Here is a 22,011-nt window from a genome sequence, read left to right as displayed (position 1 = left end):
AGTTCATAAATAGCTTTTAACTGGGTTTTCATTTACTTCAACGAAATAGCGGGTCTATCAGTTTTGACGGCCCCTTCTCTAAGAAAAATTCATCAACCAAAAAACAGACAAAAATACTAGAAAGATTTCAAATTATATTTTTTTGTGATCAAAGTAAAATTGGAAAAGGCAATTGATTATGTTTGTATAATAAATATATAAATACATTTCTAACTAATATGCTTTAATAGGTATCGCAACATGTCTGAAAAAAATCTTTGTGGTCCTTGTGGTTATGCAGAAAATAATAAAAAAGCAGAAAAATGGTGTTCAGTTTGTGAAGAGGGATTATGTACAGATTGCGAGAAGGTTCATAACGTAATCAAAACATCACGAAATCACAGGCTGATATCCATTGAAGACTTCTGGAAGATACAAAATATCACTGTTAACCTTAATTGTGAAGACCATGACAAACGACTTGAACTGTATTGTAAAACACACGATGTTGCAGTTTGTTTAGGTTGCGTTCCATCAAATCATAGCACATGCTCTGACGTCATTCCTTTAGAAACAGCTGCTGAAAATGCAACACATTCAACCGCACTGGCTGATTTGGAGGTCACTTTAACCGCAGCATTACAAAATCTTGAACAAATCATTACCGATCGTGAGACAGCTTTGGAGGATTTTGAAAGTCAGAAGGAAACAATCAAAAATTCAATCATTGATACACGAGCGAGAATACTGAAAAAGTTAGAAGACTTAGAACTAAAACTTCTCCAAGAGTTAGACATAAAACATGGAAATAGTAAATCGGAAGCAAACAAACTTCTAAACCGTATGAAAAACTCAAAACGAGAGTTGAGTTGTCTAAAGGAGCAAACATCTCAACTAAAATCATTCGCATCCGAAATTCAGCTTTTCCTGGGAGCGCGTCAGATGAATGAAGCAGTCTTCAAAGAAATAAAATCAGTCAAAGAAGGAATCAAGTCTGCCGAGAACTTTCAAGTTTACGTACAGTTGAATCCTTCTATCATCGCGTTAATGGATGAAGTAGATCAGCTCGGGGACATATCAGTTCGGAAGAGTATCACCAGTCTATTGTTTAAGGAAAGAAATGTAGAGCAAGCTCAGATACAACTTCGAGTGCAAGATACAAAAAGCATACACAGCATTCGTCTCCAGTTGAAAAAAAAATTTAGTGTAGAACAAGAAAATCAAGAAACGTTTTTGACTGGATGTACCATGTTACCAAATGGAAATGTGTTGATAGCTAATTATGACGAAAAGAATGTAATACTGGAGTATAGTGAAGATGGTAAACATATCCGTGACATACAATGCTCTGGCTCACCCTTGGATTTGACAGTCATAGACACTGACCGTATTGCTGTTACATACGAAGAACAGTGCATAGAGATTTTAAACATAAACAACAATACTATTGAGGGGAAATTATTTCACTTTGAAGAATCTTGCTATGGAATATCGTACCAGGACAACACAATTGTAATTATTACACAAGAGGGCATTGACATAATTGATGTCGGAGGAAAAGTACTGAAATCGTTTACCGTTCGATGTGGGTCATTTATAGGAACTGCCAAAGATAGAATTTATTTCACTGTCGATGATGCTGTACATTGTATCTCAATGGCAGGCGATGAGATATGGATACGTAAAGAAAAATCCTTAACAAAGCCATGGGGCATTGCTGTGGATGATCATCAAAATGTATTTGTTGTTGATCAAGAGTCGAATTCACTGATAGTTATACAACATGACGGGAATTCAAGCAGAACATTACTATCAACAACTGATGGTTTAGACAATCCACGTCCATTGTACTACAACAACGAGAAAAAAGTGTTACTTTTGTGTGATGATAAGGGGTGCTATTTGTACGCTCTTGTGTAATTTTAATAATGTCTTTTAAGTTTTGAATTTGAAAATTCAGCTTTAGTCAAATCAATGCATAACCACGATTAATGTACATTTATCTGAAATGACCTTACTGAAGGACTCATTAATATCAATATTGTTGAATAATTTTCTTATACACAGTATTGAATAATCAAAATATTGAAAAATTCAATATTTTTTAATATATCTCACGCTCTCATGCATTTATTGTAAACCTATCCACTTTTCCTATTATGTAGTTTGGAAAGTCTCCTTTTAATTTTTTAGCACGAATAATCTTTTGAAGAACAAACAGTATGGCAAATGTGTCCGCAAACTTTAAAAAGAATTAAGGATTAAGAATATGTAGAAAAAGTTTGTTTTAACTTTTTGAAAACCAAGGTGCATGGAAGGAGTAATTTTTATTCTTGACACTTATCTATTGTAATAACTTATGATTATATTTTGAGTTACAAGTAAAAAGTTAAAAAGGTGTAGAATACTTTAGTTTTCTAGTTTTTTAACATTTGTTTCGATTTTATTCGGTACTCGCAAGTAACTGAACATGTCAATACAAACATGTTTTAGTATAAACATTTTAATGTAAGATAGAAAATAAGACAGGAAACAGATTGAAACCGTTATTGGTATAACAAAAAAACACTTGATTAAGACATTTTTCAGTGCTGCAAACTATCATTAAAACAACACGGTCAAAACAGTCTTACAATATATATGCTAGGTGTAGATAAAAGTAACTATAACTTAGCTGTAGAAGGAAAACTTCGTAGGTTCGAGTTATATTTTTCAGTTGTATTAGCAATAGTAAAATATTGGAGTCAAAAACAAAATATTGAATATAGTTTACTTTTGATAGCTATATGTGTAAAAACACAACAACATGTTCATCAATAATATTGCATACAAGTCCTAAGTCAGGAATCTAATGTACAGCAGTTGTCGTTTTTTATGTAATTTATACGTGTTTCTCGTTTCTCGTTTTTCTATATAGATTAGATCGTTGATTTTCCCGTTTGAATCGTTCTACAATAGTAATTTTGGGGCCCTTAAATAGCTTGTTGTTCGGTGTGCGCCAAGGCTCCGTGTTAAAGGCCGTACATTGACCTATAATGGTTTACTTTTTTAAATTGTTATTTGGATAGAGAGTCGTCTCATTGGCACTCACACATCTTCTTATATCTCATAATCATTTATACAGTTAACCATTTTATTAAAGCTGGTTATCAAAATTTAAATGTAAAGCTAAATTGTTTGATTAGATATATTTGATAACAAAAAGGTCAGATATAAATGTAATAAATAAGATTTCAGAGTTAAAACGTTTGTAAAAATGAACTCCGACTTAAATGACATTCTTTTATGAAATGGCACATAAAGATTTAATGTATATAAATGTAAGGGAGATACCATAGGTTCACTTTGAGGTAAAACGTGTTTTTAATGCACGTTATGTGTAATGACTAAAAAATGTCATCCGAAGACAAACAAACAGGATAACTGATATGTTATATACACAATATAACGTGGAAATCACATCGATTTTGTTTATCAGGTATTTAAGAATAACATATGTACATGTAACATAATACAATAAAACCGATACTAATGTATTCTAGTGAATGTATTTATGTTTGTTACTAGGTCTACAGCATCCTAGACAGAAAATAGATATTGATAACACCATACATTAGTTATTTTTTAGAATTAAATCAAGTTTAAGATACATGAAGTAAATTTTGGGTGTCAATAAAAAGTCCTCTAACTTAGCTATACTTGGAAAATAAGTAGATTCCTGGTTTATTTTTCGGTTGTTTTACACAGTCCTGTAACAAGTCAGGATTATGGCAATTGTTATCAAATAGTTGTATGTTGCCTTGGCGTTTGTTTCTGTTGCACGTCATGGTTTCTGTTGCTCCACTATTTTTTCTCTTTTAGTTGATGTATTTCCTTGGTTTTAGTTTGTAACCCGGATCTGTTTTTCTCTCAATTGATTAATGACTTTTGAACAAAGTATTATATATTGGAGTCGAAAAAAAAACTCAATCTGGTTTACTTTATGATACGTATATTTGTACCAAAAACATGATTCCAATAAAATTGCATTCTGCTATTCATTTATACATGTACATATTATCATTTTCTTAAAGCTGAATATTAAAAATTCCGACGTAAATTGTTTCATTTAATAATAGTTATTTTGGACTACAAAAAGAAAATATACACATGCAGGTAATAAGATACTTATTTCAAAGTGAGAACTTTTTTTTTCTAATGTATTTATCTATCATTAAACAGTTTGTGCGAATTGCCATATTGAAAAGAGGAATCTGTACTCAAATCGAAGGAAACACATACAATATTCTTATTAGAAAGAGAAGAGGCTGTGTAAAAAAATGTATTCCGGCTTAAATGACATCCCTTTGTAAAAACAATACATGTAGATTAAATGTATATAAATTTAAGGAAGTACCATAACATTGTACGAAAGACATATATGGTTAAAATTTCTCTGGTTTCACTTTTGAAGTATAAGGTGCACAAAATGCTCATAGTATCTAAACAAAGAAAGAAAAACAGAATAACTGATTTGTAATACATATCAACGTGGCAATTACATCGATTTGGTACATCAGAAATATGACATGACAATATGCTTTTATGAATTCCATGAATTCAACGTTACCATTTCAGTTTTAGTTACAAGAATAATATCAAAATTGATTGCATCTGTTGCTCTACAGATAATTGATATCCCGCTGGAGGTATTTAAGGAGTTAAAACATTTTATTGTTCAAAAGTGCTAACGCTTTTTCGGAATTTCAGGTAAAACATTTTTTTTTAATTTGCCCAGTTGTATAGACATAGTGAATAACATGGCGTGTTAGTTTATCTGGAGGTATATAAAACAATTGTATTATAATATAAGATTGTAGGACTATCCAGGGTTTTACCTTCTCTCACTGATAGAAATTTAGAAAGGACGACTGTATTGTTAAATGCTATTCCTATTTTAATAGACTAATGTTCATATTATCTGCTGACATAAGACAACTTTGAGTTTAAAATGAATAGGATTGTTTCGCAGAGTTTAATTATAAGCCTTGTACATTTGATAATTATAAGTAACATCATGTGTTAATGTTAATATAATAAGGTGCATGTACTACTATTACTATACTTTTTGTAAAAAAATATATTATAGAATGGAAAGTCTATAGGCACTATTATTTTTATCAAATGTGAATTCTTTACTTTCTCTACCTTAACTTTAGAGTTCCAACAAAATTCAATTTAACTGGAAATATTCCCAATTTATGTCTGTACGAGATGAAACATAGAGATCATATCTGGGAACCAGTTCGTAAACATAATTAATTATCTGTGAATATTATATATCTCCCAAAAAGAAGCGTTGATTAAGAAACAGCTGTATTTACAAAGTGCTACCTATAAATCATTTGATTTTTAAATGGAGATTTTATGATTTCAAGACAAGACTAAGACAGTTTCAAAAGATGAAAGAAATGAAAACGTTATTTTTTTTTTTTTCGATTTTCAGTTAAATTTTAACAAGCTTTTAGTGGTATGCAAAATTTACAGAAATCTTTGACATAGCCCTTATGTGAAAAATTTGTTTGAAATATTTCAGTTTCATAGACAAAAAATGTTTTACCAAACAGGAATAAAGTATGATAATGCCACTTTTTGGCAAATAGATTTGGAAAATAAATCTTCCAAACAAGACATTGTCTGTCGGTTATCAATGTTTGAATTTAAATTCTAATATGCGTTGTAAACAAAGCCATGTTCTTATTAGAACAAAATATATTTGACATATGCGCACAAACTTAATATTTATATTCTCAATATATTTATCGCATCCTAATAGAAAAAATATATAAGTTGTTTACATCAGCTGTATTGCATATGTTTATTAAAAAATCTTATATTACCCTGGTATCATATTTTAAACTTAATACATATGAACATGTAATTTACATATCTCATGATGAGGAAACGGATTAGCTAAACATTTTTAAGTTATTTTCTTTCGTTTCGACCAATATTAGCTTTTATCATAACTGCTTATTTGCGACGACGATGAACGTCAACATGGTCAAGAAGCATGAAGTTCAATACACCAAATGTCATAAAAAGGCTAAAATATGGGTCATCGGTATTGACATTTATTAGGAAAACAGTGATAACGAATTCTTCGTATCATTAAAATAAAAAATGTTTCTATTCAACATATTAATCTTTTAAGTTTTATCAATGTTTTCTGTGTCTTAGATATTCATTTGCCTTTAAAACAGGAAAATACTGTTTAAAATCTGTTTCTTCATCTACAATCTTGATTGATAACACTTGATAACTTGCTGAAAAAAACAGAAACAACACACACAAGAAAAGTTTAAATAAAAAAACCTTCTGTAGATAATTAAATTGTACTGAAATTTTCACGATTTATGATTATTTCTTTACAAAGTTCAGTCTTAAAACATTATTATGAAAGTGACACTGACCAGAATAATTTCATAAATTGGGTACAGGGAAAAAAATTCATTCATCATTAGTGATGTTTTAGACGTGGGATGTAAAGGTGAATCATTATTGTTCAAATTTTGGTGTTAAGCATACACATAGCATTTCCATAACTTAAACTTGACTATCCACTTTGCAGTTAGATTTGAACATGAAAGGTTTTACACTCCTACTTGTGTTGTCTCTAATACTTGTCTTCTACGTTGATGACATGCATGCGTGGTTTGGAAGTTCAAGCTCAGGTTCCAGTGGTTCTAGAAGCTCAGGTTCTTCAAATCGTAGTAGTATGTCAAGGTCAAGAACAAGCTGGTGGAGAGGATCATCGGTGAAATCAAAAACGCAGGCAGTCATCAATAAAGTTAAAGATAAAACACAGGCAGTTATTAATAAATTAAAAGATAAGATAAATCGGGCAAAGGAATATTCAAAAGGATCAAAGGAAATGGTGAAGTCGTATATGTAAGTACAATTATTAAAGAGGAATTTATTCTTCATATTAAGGATTTGTGTGAAAATTATATCCACAATTCCGCCTTTGTGGTTTAATGGTAGCGAGATCGTCTCGGGTGTAAGAATTTGCAGGTTCATCGAATTGACACATTTGAATTTGCAGATTGAAAGAGATAGTTTTACTTTGTTTCATACCAAATCATACATAAAAATTAATTATTTCAGCAAAAAATCATAATATCTATAAAAAAAAACAAACAATTTAAACCAAAAAATCAGGGATTTAAAAATTCATAGTATCGGGACCGTATTTTTTAATTACATTTGTCATGATTGGAAGTAATGTTAGAAAGTCGGTATTTCAATAAATGCATACTTTTGCCGCCTTGTTTCTTAATTTCTAAGATGCATACATCATACAGAGTCTCCCTTCGCGAAGAAAATAAGGTAGTTGACATTTACTAGTTTTATTCCTAATTCGCTAATATATGATATCCTTTAAGGATTGATAACTATATTGATTGCATGTTTCAATGCTGTGAACTTTGAATAAAGAATAATTAACAAAGATGCCGTTTATGGTCGCCGTCATGTCAAATTGGCACCATTGGCCAAATTTTTTTAAACTATCAACCGCATTCATAACTATTATTACTCGATTTATTTCACTTGACTGGGCGGAGTTAAACGGTTTGCTCATAATAAACCAGTCCATCTATAGATAGGTTTTTTAGGATAAACTCATCATTGAAGTGTCTAGTCATTCTTTTGTAAATTCCTTTGATGACACTGATTGGTGATTAGACATCAGTATTAATTATAACGGCAATCATCCTTATCACACACATCTTCAAATAGACTGTCCACATGCAAATTAAAACGTAAGGTCCGCCCGATCAGTTGAAATAACATTGGTAATAGTATGTCGAAATGTCCTACTGTAATGCTTATTTGTGTATTTCTTTGTCCGGAATGTTCTTGCATTTATTTGACTGTAGGCCTGTCATGTAATGTTGTCATTTTAATGTTATACAGTATATAACATTGCTATAACAGTGCGAGGTTGGGCTAGCCGCATAACCAAGTTCAACCCACCATTTTTCTTAAAATGTCCTGTACTAAATCAGGAAAGTGGTCATTGTTATATTATAGTTCAGTTCTGTGTGAGTTACATTTAAGTGTTGTGTTTCTGTTGTGTCATAGTTTTCCTCTCATATTTGATGTAGTTTCCTCAGTTTTAGTTTGTAACCTGGATTTTTTTTCAAAATTAGATTTATGAATTTCGTACAGCGGTATACTACTGTTGTCTTCATTCATTCGAGATGACGTTTTTCATTTAGCGGAACCAAAAACCTTTTAAAATATACCAGTACCGTCCAATTTGTTGTGATTGCACTATATACTCCTGACCTTCACATTATCCAAAAACAATTGCATTGTAAATCCGCCAACATTGGTTACTCTCTAGTAGTAATCGTGATATCAATGTGATACAGTTTTCCACGCTTTTTGCATGTTAACAATAAAAATGATTTCCTCGATAAAGAACTGCTGCTTACGGGGAAGTTTTTGACCCAGGAGTTTCAAGTGGTAAAGAAGAGATCATATATACGACAATGTCAAAAACAATTTGTTTTGCCTTGGCTCTTGTTTTTTGTTTTTTGTTTTTATGCTTTTATCATAATTTAACAGTTTGCTAATGAATTGGTTGTTACCTTTGGGGACGATGATCTAGGTGTAACAGGGGACGGTAGTTGATATATTAATTTCTTGTCGTTATGACAAACTGTACACAATAGATACAATAACGTAGTCGTCGGAAGGTAAAAATAAAAAACAAAAAAATATCAATTGATCAAAACAAAACCCAATAAATATTGTGGATAACATATATTCTTCTGACATCGACATGAGCAATCTTGTATAATTGACGACTTTTCAGAAATCTTGGATGATATACTCACTCACAACCGAACATCGTCTGTAGACAAAGACATCCTTAGATGATTAAAAACTTATGGAGTTAAAAGAAATTTATCAATCAAATTTTGTACTCAAAAATTTAAAATGCTTCTATTTTAATAATCGGATGCAAAAGCGTTTGTCGAAAAAAAAAATTTGAAATAAGCGCATAAACGGTTTATACAAAACGATCCATTCAATTTCAAGTTTAATCAAGTTTAATCAAGTTTTTGTACGTTACTTTATATCTATTATTTTAACATTGATTGCACGTTCAGTCATAATTAACTAAAGTTGTTGATATTGGAGTGCCTCTAAAATGCGGATATCCAATCAAATTTACAGATTCAAAAGAAACATACATGTATTGTTAGTATATCGAAAATTTAACAAAACATCAAGCTTCTATGTTTAGCACTGCACGATTTAGCTACTATTTTAGTTGTTTAAATCTTGTGGTAAAGTTCTTTAAAAGAGAGAGAAAGAGTGTATGATATCTTTATTTAGATTTATAAAATTTCAGAGATATGCGAAAATCAAACGTGATTGGTGCAGACAAGTACTTTCACGCGAAAGGAAATTATAATGCGGCAAAGCAAGGCCCAGGCGGTGTAAAAGCAGCAGAAGATATTAGGTGACGTATCAAATATCAACTCAACTAACTTCGAAATAACAACAATGATTATGACTGGCTTTCAGATGTCCATAGGGTACTGTTGTCCTTGTATTATGATAGCTCTTTTGATAGGATACATTATATGTTGTTCGGGATCTTACAAAACGATATGGGCTCATATGCCTTGTCAGTTTTAAATCTTATGAGCCCTCTATAATAATGGTCTCGTATTTCTTGTAAAGTTATCACTCAAATTGAACTAGTAGACGGTATATGTCTAAGTATAAGTATATAGAAAACAGACATTCAGTTTTTTATGAATGTCTTGACGAATGGGTTCTTGTAAGAAAGTTTTGAGGATTAATAAAATCCAAAAAAAGTGAATATGTCAATCTTCTCACTACATAAACTAACACCAAATAAAGTGTAGGCGGTTCAATACAATACCTGTCATTAAAAATACAATTACAAAAATGAAGGCATACCTTAGAATTTTTTTAGTAAATGAGTTGATATATCTCTTAATGATCATAATATTTCTTTATATTTTATTTTACTTATTTCACTAAGTTTTTTTTCTTTCAATATATCAGGCTTTCGACAAAATAACTTCATTTAAACGTCTTAATGTTTGTATTTTTGTAGTGATATAAGAGAGAAAACAGATAAGATGAGATATAAGGTAGAAAATACACTTGGATTAATGAGTGATAAGGAGTACAAAGAGAAACTTGCAGATTCAGACAAAGATCGGGAAGCAAATCAGTGGGGAAGATCTGGAGGAGATCCGAATATAAAGTATCGTGTAAATGGAATTCCAGACAACTTAAAGAAGTAAATCCAATTACTCGAATAAAGTTTTGAAATTTAATCAGGTGTTATACTGTATATCTATCAGAATAATACTTACGGTGGGCTTCATGTTGCTCAGTCTTGAGTTTTCTATTTTGTGTTATGTATATACTGTTGTTTATATTTAAAAAAAGAAACGTGGTATGATTGCAAATGAGACAACCTTTCACACAAAACTAAATAATGTAAAAATTAACAACTGTAGGTCATCGTATGGTCTACAACAATGACCAAAGCCTAAATGGTATATGCAGTTAAAAATGACAAATGTAAATCAATCCAAACGAGAAAACTAACGACTTCATTTATGTATATATAAAAATGAACAAAAACATATATTTAACACAGCAACAAACGACAACTACTGAATTACAGGATTCTCGCAAACTTTGTACTTGTTTGGCTTTATAAATATTTTGATATGAGCGTCACTGATGAGTCTTATGTAGGATAACGCGCGTCTGACGTACTAAATTACAATCCTGGTACCTTTGATAACTATTGAGACAGACACATACATACAACATATGTAGGGGTTAAACATAAAACTCAGTTGCAAAAGGCTAATCTTATTAGATGGATATAGATAGAAATACATCTAACAAAAACACAGATCGAACGTGGCCAGGCTGGTACATGTAACATTAACAACAAAAAGACACTAAGTACAAATCTGAGAGTACTCACAGTTGTTGGCATTGAGTTCAAAGCAAATAACAACTAATCAAAAGAAAGCATGCCTTTAAGACTTAATTATCAATCATAACACATCCAACATCAATGGATTTAGTGTAAAGACGTCAAAAACAGTCAAAGAAAAAGATGGACTTGTGCAATGCCAAATTACCGGTATAGACAGATTGAAAATCCATGAAAGATCATGTTTTTGTGTTGAGTATGACGTCCATGAACTAGCACACATTTATAAAAGGGCCAGCTGAGGCTGTCCTCAAAGATCTTATTTAAGTGTTGAATAGGTAACCTTTTAGAGTTCATTTGTTTATTATTTTTTTCCTTTTTGCTGCCATGGCGTTGTCAGTTTATTCACTATTGTCAAACGAGCATAACTTTTTGTGCCCTTAATTCTCTTTAATTCTTGTACAACAAATTACATAACTGAGTACATAAATCATGACACGAATCCCATCAAAAACTGGGGGTGCTCCCAGGTGCTCCGCAGGGTAAGAACACCCTGCTCCACATCTGACACTCTTCGTGTAAAACATAATGCATAATTATCCGGCCACGTCAACTGTGTTTTTGTAAGATGTATTTCTAATTGTATCCATCTGATATGAGTTAAGCCTTTTCAACTGATTTTTATAGTTCGTTCTTATGTTGTACTGTTACACCCCTGTCCTATGTTAGAGAAGGGTTGGGATTTCGCTAACATATTTAACCCCGTCCTGTATGTATGTGCTTGTTTCAAAGTCAGGAGTCTGTAATTCAGTGGATGCCGTTTGTTGATGTGTTACATATTTGTTTTTCGTACATTTTTGTAAATGCTTTAGGCCGTTAGTTCTCCCTTTTAAAATAAATTGTTTTACATTTGTTATTTTGGGGGCCTTTAATAGCTGACTATGCGGCATGGGCTTTGCTCATCGTTGAAGTCCGTACGGTGACCTACATTTGTTAATTTCTGTCATTTGGTCTCGTGCAATGATTTGTCTCATTGGCACTTATATCTCCTCATTCTAATACAATGTATATAGGCAGTGAAAAGTTGTACAGTTTGTTAAGCGGGGTAATGTACAGATTGTGAGAAGGTCCATAAAAACATCAAGGATCAAAATCTCGGGTGTTTTAAAGTTGAAACACAACAACTGAAATCATTCTTATCCGATGTTTTCTAGTCACACGTCAGATCAATGAAGCAGCTTTCAAACAGGTAAAATATGACAACGACGGAACCAAGTCTCTGCAGAAATATGACGTGTATCTACAATTACATACCACTAGCATGTCGTAAATGAATGAAAAGTAAAATCACAAAAAAATACTGAAACCCGAGAAATATTCAAAACGAAAAACCCTTAACTAAACGGAAAAATCAAAAGCTCAAACACAACAAACGAATGGATAACAACTCTCATATTCCTAACTTGGTACAGGTTTTTTCATATAGAGAGAATTGTGCAATAAACTTGTTTTATAGCGATGTTGATCGGATGAAAGAAATATCCATTTAGAAAACTACCAGAAGTTTACATTTTAACGAGGCGGACGTAGATCCAGTTTATAAAGTCCGTTTCCAGTTAAGAATATAGATTTGATGAGAAAAGATATGATAACTTCATGTGCCTATCTGCATATTAAATTTTCAAATGTTAACTTATTAAAACCCGATTATTAATGAGAGGATACAATGGTTCTGTATAGAGAACATTATACATAATCCATGACTACGCTTGCTTCATTTCACGTTCATATACACTGGACGTATAGATGTTACATATTGATCATCTAGTGAATATATGAAGATTTGGACTATAAAAAAACTAATGAAAAAAAATATGTCGAAACGATTGCTACAGAATATCATACCTAGACAATAACATGTTTACTCTTGTGCCAGGTATTATCGTAACAGATGATAAAGGATGAGTGTTGAACGCATTAGATATTGACTGCCAGTGGATTATACTAAGAAACTACAATAAATAGAATATATGATATCGTAGAACGAGACAAAACTGTAAATTGCATATCCGAAAAGAAAATATTGGTACATTAGATGGATTCTTCTTTAGTCAACACATTTTATGATCATCAACATGTGTTTAATGTTGATACCAAGTGAAACGTACTAACAGTAGTACAAAAGTCGGAAAATCCAGCAGAAAATTACCAAATAAAAGTGATGGAATGAAAAGACCAAGTGCATTACAAAACGACAAAGACAAAAAAAAAACTATTAGTTTTGTGTAACTTGGTTGACTAATGTCGCCCTTTGGGTCTGCATGATTTTGTTGATATTGAACATGAATTGTCCAGTAGTGTTAAACATTCATATTGGTAAATGTATGCTTACAAAGGCTCGATGAGGCTATATCCAGAACGGTACTTCGGACGCATGAAAGTGATAATTTGTTTTTATTCTTATTTTACCGATTTTTATAACTTGGAAATTCTTCAAGAACATCAAGAAAACACATTTAATCTAGGTAACAAACAAAATCAATGACCAAGGTCGTTGTGAAGTATTGAAATTTGTTTGATGACATCTAAACGCTTTCAAGTCTATAGAGTTGTTATATGGTATACATGTCTAGTCCGTCAATGTTGACATAAAAAAAGAAAAATAACAAAAATACCGAACTACAAGGAAATTTCAAAACAGAAAGTTTCTTTACAAATGGCAAAACAAAAAGATAAATAAAAAAATAGAATTTTAATGAATGGTAAGTGAATATAAAAAAGAAGGTGTGGTATGATTGCCAATGAGACAGCTATCCACAAAAGACCAAAATGACACAAACATTAACAACTATAGGTCACCGTACGGTCTTCAACAATGAGCAAAGCCCAAACCGCATAGTCAGCTATAAAAGGCCCCGCTAAGACAATGTAAAACAATTCAAACGAGAAAACTAACGGCCTTATTTATGTAAAAAAAAATGAACGAAAAACAAATATGTAACACATAAACAAACGACAACCACTGAATTACAGGCTCCTAACTTGGGACAGGCACATACATAAATAATGTGGCGGGGTTAAACATGTTAGCGGGATCCCAACCCTCCCCTAACCTGGGACAGTGGTATAACAGTACAACATAAGAACGAACTATAAAAATCAGTTGAAAAAGGCTTAACTCATCAGATAGACAAAAAAAATACAAGTGAACGTGGCCGGGTTCTTATACATCCCGACACAAAAAGACACAATGAACAGATCTGAGAGTACTCGAAGTTAAGTTCCTCCTTTTTGGCTGCATGATAGATTGTACGTGTATTGTTTTTGGTTCGGAGTTTCACCTGGCTTTTTTTATCATTAAAATCAATTGAGTTGCATGTAAGCTTGGAAAAATGACAAACGACGAATTAGGTAAAACGACAGCAGGGTAAGTATTGGGAATAATAAAAGATTGGATTATACTTAAAGTTAACAGCAACTCAAAGACTCAAATATATGAATGAAATCTGCAACTTTTATACATGCATCAAAATCGAAGTATTGAATTTCAAAAACAACTACTACATTACATTGATTGATAAAAACAATAAATTACTTATGTCGTCAATTTTTAACTATATATATCTGCGCACTTTTAAATAGTGTATCTCTTGGTGACATCTGTTGGATAATGTGGGATTAATGATGATGTGGATGCTGCCATATGAGCTGACTTTGAAGGTAATTTAGCACACATCGAAATTATGCATTGTCAAACTATGTATCTGGTAGTGTGAAGAAGACATTACACAAAAAACGGCACATTTTTATAATATTTTCATAAAAATATATATTTTTGACACTTTTTTACATTTTGATGAAGAATTTGTGTTTATGGTCTTAATTCATTTTCATACATTCACGTCTTATTGAAGGTTTTATATCAAAACTATTTGGTAATTTTCAATTGAATTTATTCAATATGAATCCAACTTGAGAAATAGAGATTTAAGAAATATATCTCTAGTGAGTATTTTTTCGTCAAAGACAAGGCTGAAAGATTTCACAGAGGATTGAAGTCATTTGAAATTGTATTTGATGATAAACTTTTGTTTTTTCATATATCTAGATAATGTCTAGTATAAATTTGCTGCCCAGTTTTAGAGGCAATCGCGAGTTATGTACTCCTTATGTGTTAGAGACGAGTCGAAAACAACACTTTAACAGTTCTTTCAAATATAGACGATACACTGGGTCTTTCATTACTGTATTTGATACTTAAACTACATATATGTCCGTACAAACTATTGCTGTGTCTTCCAAAAGCTCTAATAAACCTCTTTCTAAATTATTATTGTCAGTTTATTTATCTATTTCTAATTTATGAATTGAATGAACCTCTGTTATCTTATGTCCCTCTTTTAGATGGAGTTGTCCAGTTCATTTTTTTGTACTGTTAAATACATATGTTTTACTACCAGTCCTATATTTTCCGTTCTTCATCATGATCAACTCACATGCCCAATTAAATCTTATAACTAAATTTTAATCGTTTAGACAAACTTTTCTTTATTTGGATTTGCCTACTTTTTATTCATTAGTCATCCTCAGCAATCAAATATTTGGCTTTGGGCGTTCGTGATGAAAGTAAATCCACAAAACAACGCTTTGGAGACATGAAATTAATAAGTTGAAATTCAAAACAGTGTGGCTGTGGCTATTGATTGACAGGTTAAATTCATCCATTGACTGGAACAATTTACGTGAACGTTTGTCTGTAACGACCACTGTTCACGACGTACCTACAATAGACATTTTAACTGTGGAGTCACCAAAGGTTTCTAAACGCCTTTAATTATAAAATAATTCGAAAAATTCATCAGGAATAATCTTTATGTTTTGATTTATATAATTGATATAAATCAAAACATCGTGTTTTTTTCTGATTAATTTTTCGAATTACTTTACTTAGGTGTTGAGAACCTTTGGTGACCCCATAGTTTAAGAGTCTTTTAAAAGTGCATAGTGAGCAGTGGTCGTTACATACAAACGTTCACCTAAATTGTCCTAGTCAATGGATGAATTTAATGTGTCAATCAATGGCCACAGCCACACTGTTTTGAATTTCGTTCTAACTTGCTGTTTTATACTTTTTAGTTTATGTGCTATGTTTTCGAATATTCAAGCAAACAACTCTCAGTGGACATGTTGAATTAGTTTTATTTCGAAAATAAATGATTGTTTAGAACATTATCAAAATTCTTTGATAAATGAGGTAAATTTTCGAAAGGTAAAATTACATTTTATCATTCATGAAATCAGCAAAAATTATAATTATATATTTCAAAATCATAATAAATATTTGGATTGGTATTTAGATGACATATGGTTTAAAATTTTCTAGTCTTTGAAATATTTTGTCACTTGTTAATATGTCTTATATTAATAAATATATCGATTGTTACTATTATTAAATATATTTATACAAGCTATTTTTTTTTAGCTAATTATCATTTGCGTAAATGACATAGAAAAATAACCTCGCTGCGAAAAGAAATAGTCCGGATTGAAGACTGGTCATGCACGTCATATCGTGCTACAATCAATGCATTTCAGATACTAATACGATTGCGATTATCCATGACAGACAAACGTAAAAATCTCATTCCATTTAATCTCTTATCATAGCAACAATCTGTAAAATAATAAAAATGCATTTTTCAGATATAACAACATGTCGGAATTTACTCTTTGTGGTCCCTGTGGTTATGCTAAAGAGAATAAAAGCGCAAAGAAATGGTGTACAGTTTGTGAAGAGGGATTATGCGCAGATTGTGAAAAGGTTCACAAATCTATAAAATCATCACGAAATCACAGGCTTATATCAATCGAAGACTACCGACAAATAAAAGATATTTCTGTCAATCTTGACTGTCAGGATCACGATAAGCAACTTGAACTGTACTGTAAAACACATGATATTGCAGTTTGTTTAGGTTGCATTCCATTTCATCACATGACATGCCCTGATGTCATTCCTTTAGATCAAGCTGCTAAAAATGTTAAACGTTCAGTTGCATTGGCTGATTTAGAGGACACTTTTTCAAGCACGTTACAAAATCTTCAGCAAATCATTACCGATTGTGTTTCGGCTATGGAACTGTTGAATGACCAGAGGCAAGATATCAAAAATACAATAAATGATACAAGAGCAAGAATAATGAAAAAGTTGGATGACTTACAGACCAAACTACTCCTTGAATTAGACAAGACATATGGTAATTGTAAATCCGACAATGACAAATTTCTTACTCGTCTTAAAAATTGCGAACGTGATTTAAGTTGTTGGAGAAAACGAACAAAACAATTGAAATTATTCGCATCCGAAGTGTAGCTTTTCCTGGGAACGCGCCAGATTAATGAAGCTGTGTTTAAAGAAATAGAGTCAGTTAAGGAATGGATTAAGTATATGCAGAATTATGAAATGTTTTTAAAATTAAATCCTACAATTATGTTGATAAAAAATGATGTAGATAAGCTCGGGAAAATTTCCGTTAAGAAGACTACCACTTGTTTATCGTTTAAGGAAGCAAAGGCAGATCAGGCCCAAATACAGCTTCTTGAGCCAAATATCTTAAGTATTAGCCAAATAGGTCTCCAGTTGAAGAAAAGATTCAAAGTGAAAAAAAACAAGTTTTTTAACATGGCTGTCGGGATGTACTATGTTACGAAATGGTAGTTTGTTGATAGCTGATTATAAAGGAGACAATAATCTGATGGAGTATAATGAAGAAGGTAAACATATTCGTACCATCAAATTATCTGGATCTCCGTTTGATATATCAGTCATTGATTCTAACCGTATTGCTGTTACATATGGATCATTAAGTCAGTACATAGAAATTTGCAATATAAAGAACAATACGATTGAGAAGAGAGCTAAATTAAAAAACAAATGCTATGGAATATCATACCAGGACAACAGATTGTTTAATTATTATCGAAGATGGCATTGTAATAACTTATATGCTGGGGAAAGTGTTGGGCAAATTAGATGTTGAATGTGGATTATACTTAGAAACAGCTGTAGATAGAATTTATTTCACAGTCGAAAGAAATAATACCGTAAATTGTATCTCCATGACCGGTGAGGAAATATGGGTGCATAAGGAGGAATCTTTAGTGGGTCCTAAGGGAATCACTGTTGATGATCATCAAAATGTTTATGTTGTAGATATCAAATCTAAAATTCTAGTAGTAATTCAACATGACGGGAGTTCTAGTAAAACGATACTTACCAAAGCTGATGGTCTAGATCAACCGCAAACATTGCACTACAGTAAAGGAAAAAACGTATTACTCTTGTGCAACAACCATGAGTTTGCTGCCCTATACAATTTTGAGTAGTTATATCTTTCATCCATTCGTATGAATAAAAGAATCAAACAAGCCAATGCGTGACTTTTGGAAATCACTGATTATAAATGATTGGGTTCAAAATATGCAAATTCGTTGAGGGTAACCAGTATACAAATTTAGTTTTTAAAGCCAACAAACTTAAAATAAAACATAGGAGTCAACTCATGTTTTAAGCTAGTATCTCCAGAATTATTATAGACGGAGACGGCTCCCTCAAACTTGAAATATAATTTCTACCCAATTTTTTTTTACTCTTAATATTTCAAACGATGGACAATAAAAGGTAATTTTAAAAACTGAAATAGATAGAGGGAAGAACAATCGCCAACAAGACTGAAGCTATAAAAAAAATGTTAAGATAACAATTGTCAGCCGATATTACCAAAAAGTGATTAAACAGTAAAGGTTAGCAACAATCAATCCAAATAGATGTGTTGCCTATTCAAATCGTTCTGAATAATAAAGTACCATTTGCATTTTTAACAACTTCTACGTCTTTGGTTGTTTAAGTAAGCGCTTCTTTAAATGGAAAATAAACTTTGCAGTAGTGTCTATCATTGTCTATAGTGGTATTAACGTTGGCTTAATTTTTGTCTTGTCGTGTTTACAAAGTAACCTAAAAAGAAATACATACCAAGTGATTTCTTAATTTATTCAAAACGAACTAAGTATAACTCTTTTATTTCATATCTAAGCTAATTACTAAGCCTGTTATCTTTGATGGGTTTTTTTATTATCTAAAACTACTAGACATTAAAATCGAGAATGGAAATCGGGAATGTGTAAAAAAAGACAACATCTCGACCATAGAACAGACATCAGCAGGTCACAAACAGGTCTTCAATGCAGCGAGAAATTCCCACAGAAGGAGGCGTCCTTCAGCTAGCTCCTAAACAAATATATATACTAGTTCAGTGAGAATGAACGTCATACTAAACTCCAAATTGTACACAAGAAACTAAAATTAAAAATAAATACAAGACTAACAAAGGCTATAGGCTCCTGACTGGGGACAGGCGCAAAAATGCATTTTACAATTTCGATACTATTCAGACAATTCACAACAAAACCTCGAACTTTGTAAAGATTATATAAATGTAGGTACGTTCTGATTTGTGTTATTTTGGTAAAATGTTATATACATTACCCCTAAATTCTTATTTTCTGTGTGGAGATGAAAACCTTATGAATGCCGTGCGTCTGAAGCGGTTTTTGTTTTATCAAACAACCGCAAGTTTGCTCAAACACTGACGGAGAAAGTATAATGACATGTACAAATTAAAAGTGAGAACTATTGGAAGTATCGTGCAGCTCATAATCATCATGCGATGTACGAAACACATAACTCGTTGCTACACGTTTGAATATTAACACTGTAAAAAGACTAAACTGCTTCTACCATTTACACAATTTTCTCTCTGAAACTATAAAACATTTCGTAAATATTTCCTATATGTGTTATTGGGCTGACTTAGTATTTAGACTTTTTATCTGAATAATACTTGCTGCTGTATAATACTAGTAGAGGAATTTATTTTGCTCTAGATACGCAGATGTAACATAACTCAATTTATGCAAACTTCCTTTTAAACTATTTAAAAACCCAGGTGTCATTATTATACCAGGAGACTTAACCTTGCCCTTGACAACCAAATGACACAGTCTTTCAACGAAAACAGTAAAGGTATTTACGTTATTTTTTTTATCTGCATTCACAAGTTTCAATTACTAGACGGAGAAAAAGACATTTGCGACAATTTTGTGTAATATATGTATACTTGTATTCCATTTTTCTTTATTTGATCATGATGATTGATTTCCTTGTTTCACATTTATACAGTTGCCAATGTTAACAAATATATATACCTTCGACCGGAAATAATTAAAGGTATCATTAAAAAATGTAACTGGTTTCTGAAAGTCTATGATTTGTCGTCTCTAAGACGCATATCTCGTATCTCTTTTGTTATATGGTCATGTGTTTAGGGTTTGGCATCTATAATCCAGGCGATACAGTATCAATATACTGTGGCTTCATTATTATTCGTTGGATACCAAATTTCGTTATCATCATGGGTACAGTAAAATTTTGTATTCAAAAATACTCTGAAAATGTTTACTTGCATCGTCGTTTATAGCATATGCGACTCTTAAAACCCTTGGAAAAAACTTCTTGAAAATTTTTAATCTCGATCTTTTTCTTTTTATCAAAACCGTTAATTTTTCATCATGCAATATCATCATTCCCAATGCCAAATTGATAAAACGTCTAAAGTATCAATAATCCACTATGCTTTACAATATAAAAATGGTACCATTTAAAAATCTACATCATACTACACCGAGGAACAACTTATCAGAATGCTGGAGTTTCGTAATATCTTTGTTAAATATAGAAATACACTGTTTCCAAAAAATTGCGTCAGTCCTATGGGAAGAACTGTGTGCCTCTCATTGACGACCTTTCTTATTTTCTTATTAGTCGGAGTAACCTCAGACACTTGTTAAAACAAGGAGATCAAATGCGTTAGATCACTTAATTCCAAAAACAGGTATATTGATGATTTTCTTAATATCAACAATCAAAACTTTGCTGATTGCGTTCCATTGATATAATATTCAAAACAAGAAATTTTAGGTAAGACACGCCTTATTCAACCTAGTTTTTAGACTTAAACCTTGAATTGGACATAATTGGTCATGTCAGTTTAAAACTTTACAACACACGCGACCTTTTTTATTTTGTAATTATTATTTTCCCCTACCTTAGCAGTAGCATACCAATCTCATCTGTATTAGTTGTTATCACTTCGTTTAGGATTTATATCTTGAAATTGACTATGAGGGTCGGTTTAAAAAAAAACATACCGAAATAGACTTTTTACCTTTATTTGTGACATTTTTACCTATTATGTCTGTTAGTTTTGTTCACGCATCATTATCAATATTATTAAATTAGATGCGACTGTCATACAAGTGAGAGGTTAAGCGCAATAAAACCAGGTTCAATCCACCATTTTCTACATTTGAAAATGCCTGTGCCAAGTCAGGAATATGACAGTTGTTGTCCATTCGTTTTATGCATTGTATCCTTTGATTTTGTCGTTTGGTTGGGGGCTTTCCGTTTAGAATTTTTCTCGGAATTCAGTATTTTTGTGATTTACTTTTTCCCCAACTTATGAAATATTCTAGAGTTTAAGCTGCTGCTCAGACTTTATAAAACTTCCTTTTTGTAATCAAAAGATACTAAGACCTTGTTGATTAATATCAACTTAACAAATAATACATAATAGTCTTAAATTATACATTCTAGGTACTGGTTTTGTTAATCATCTTTACTATTTGTTATTGAGTTCATCTTATTAGCCTTCGTATAGTTTTTAACCTTGAATATTCATTCTTTTTTGTAATACTTTTTGCCGTGGCTTGTTTATCATAAATCAGTCATCGTGTTGTTTTGCTAAGGAAATGTCTGTGCCATGTCTGTACCATGTCTGTAATTTCTCACATGTTAATGTATTTGATCTTTTGATGTTTCGATTTTGTTTAAAGAGTTCTGTATTCTTGTTATTCTACTTTTTTGTATACCATTTAAAAAAAATAAAGCAAATAATACATTAAGTAACACATTTGTTTCAACAGGT

At 31.7% G+C, this 22,011-nt stretch overlaps 3 protein-coding genes across 3 annotated transcripts; all 3 read left to right on the top strand.

Annotated features, from left to right (window-relative positions):
• The first annotated feature begins 240 nt into the window (after positions 1-240).
• On the top strand, positions 241-1,899 carry LOC134710783 (uncharacterized). Its single transcript, XM_063571180.1, has one exon. The coding sequence runs from the start codon at positions 241-243 to the stop codon at positions 1,897-1,899; it is 1,659 nt and encodes a 552-aa protein (XP_063427250.1).
• A 4,702-nt stretch (positions 1,900-6,601) lies between these two features.
• On the top strand, positions 6,602-10,316 carry LOC134709431 (serum amyloid A protein-like). The gene is made up of 3 exons (XM_063569593.1): positions 6,602-6,909; positions 9,386-9,496; positions 10,124-10,316. The coding sequence occupies exons 1-3, from the start codon at positions 6,602-6,604 to the stop codon at positions 10,314-10,316; spliced, it is 612 nt and encodes a 203-aa protein (XP_063425663.1).
• Positions 10,317-16,682: 6,366 nt separating this feature from the next.
• Positions 16,683-17,342, top strand: LOC134710782 (E3 ubiquitin-protein ligase TRIM39-like). The gene has a single exon (XM_063571179.1). The coding sequence runs from the start codon at positions 16,683-16,685 to the stop codon at positions 17,340-17,342; it is 660 nt and encodes a 219-aa protein (XP_063427249.1).
• Positions 17,343-22,011: the final 4,669 nt, after the last annotated feature.

The sequence above is a fragment of the Mytilus trossulus genome, chromosome 3 (assembly GCF_036588685.1).
Source record: "Mytilus trossulus isolate FHL-02 chromosome 3, PNRI_Mtr1.1.1.hap1, whole genome shotgun sequence".
Lineage (NCBI taxonomy): Eukaryota > Metazoa > Mollusca > Bivalvia > Mytilida > Mytilidae > Mytilus > Mytilus trossulus.
This window is presented reverse-complemented; position numbering and strand designations above follow the sequence as displayed.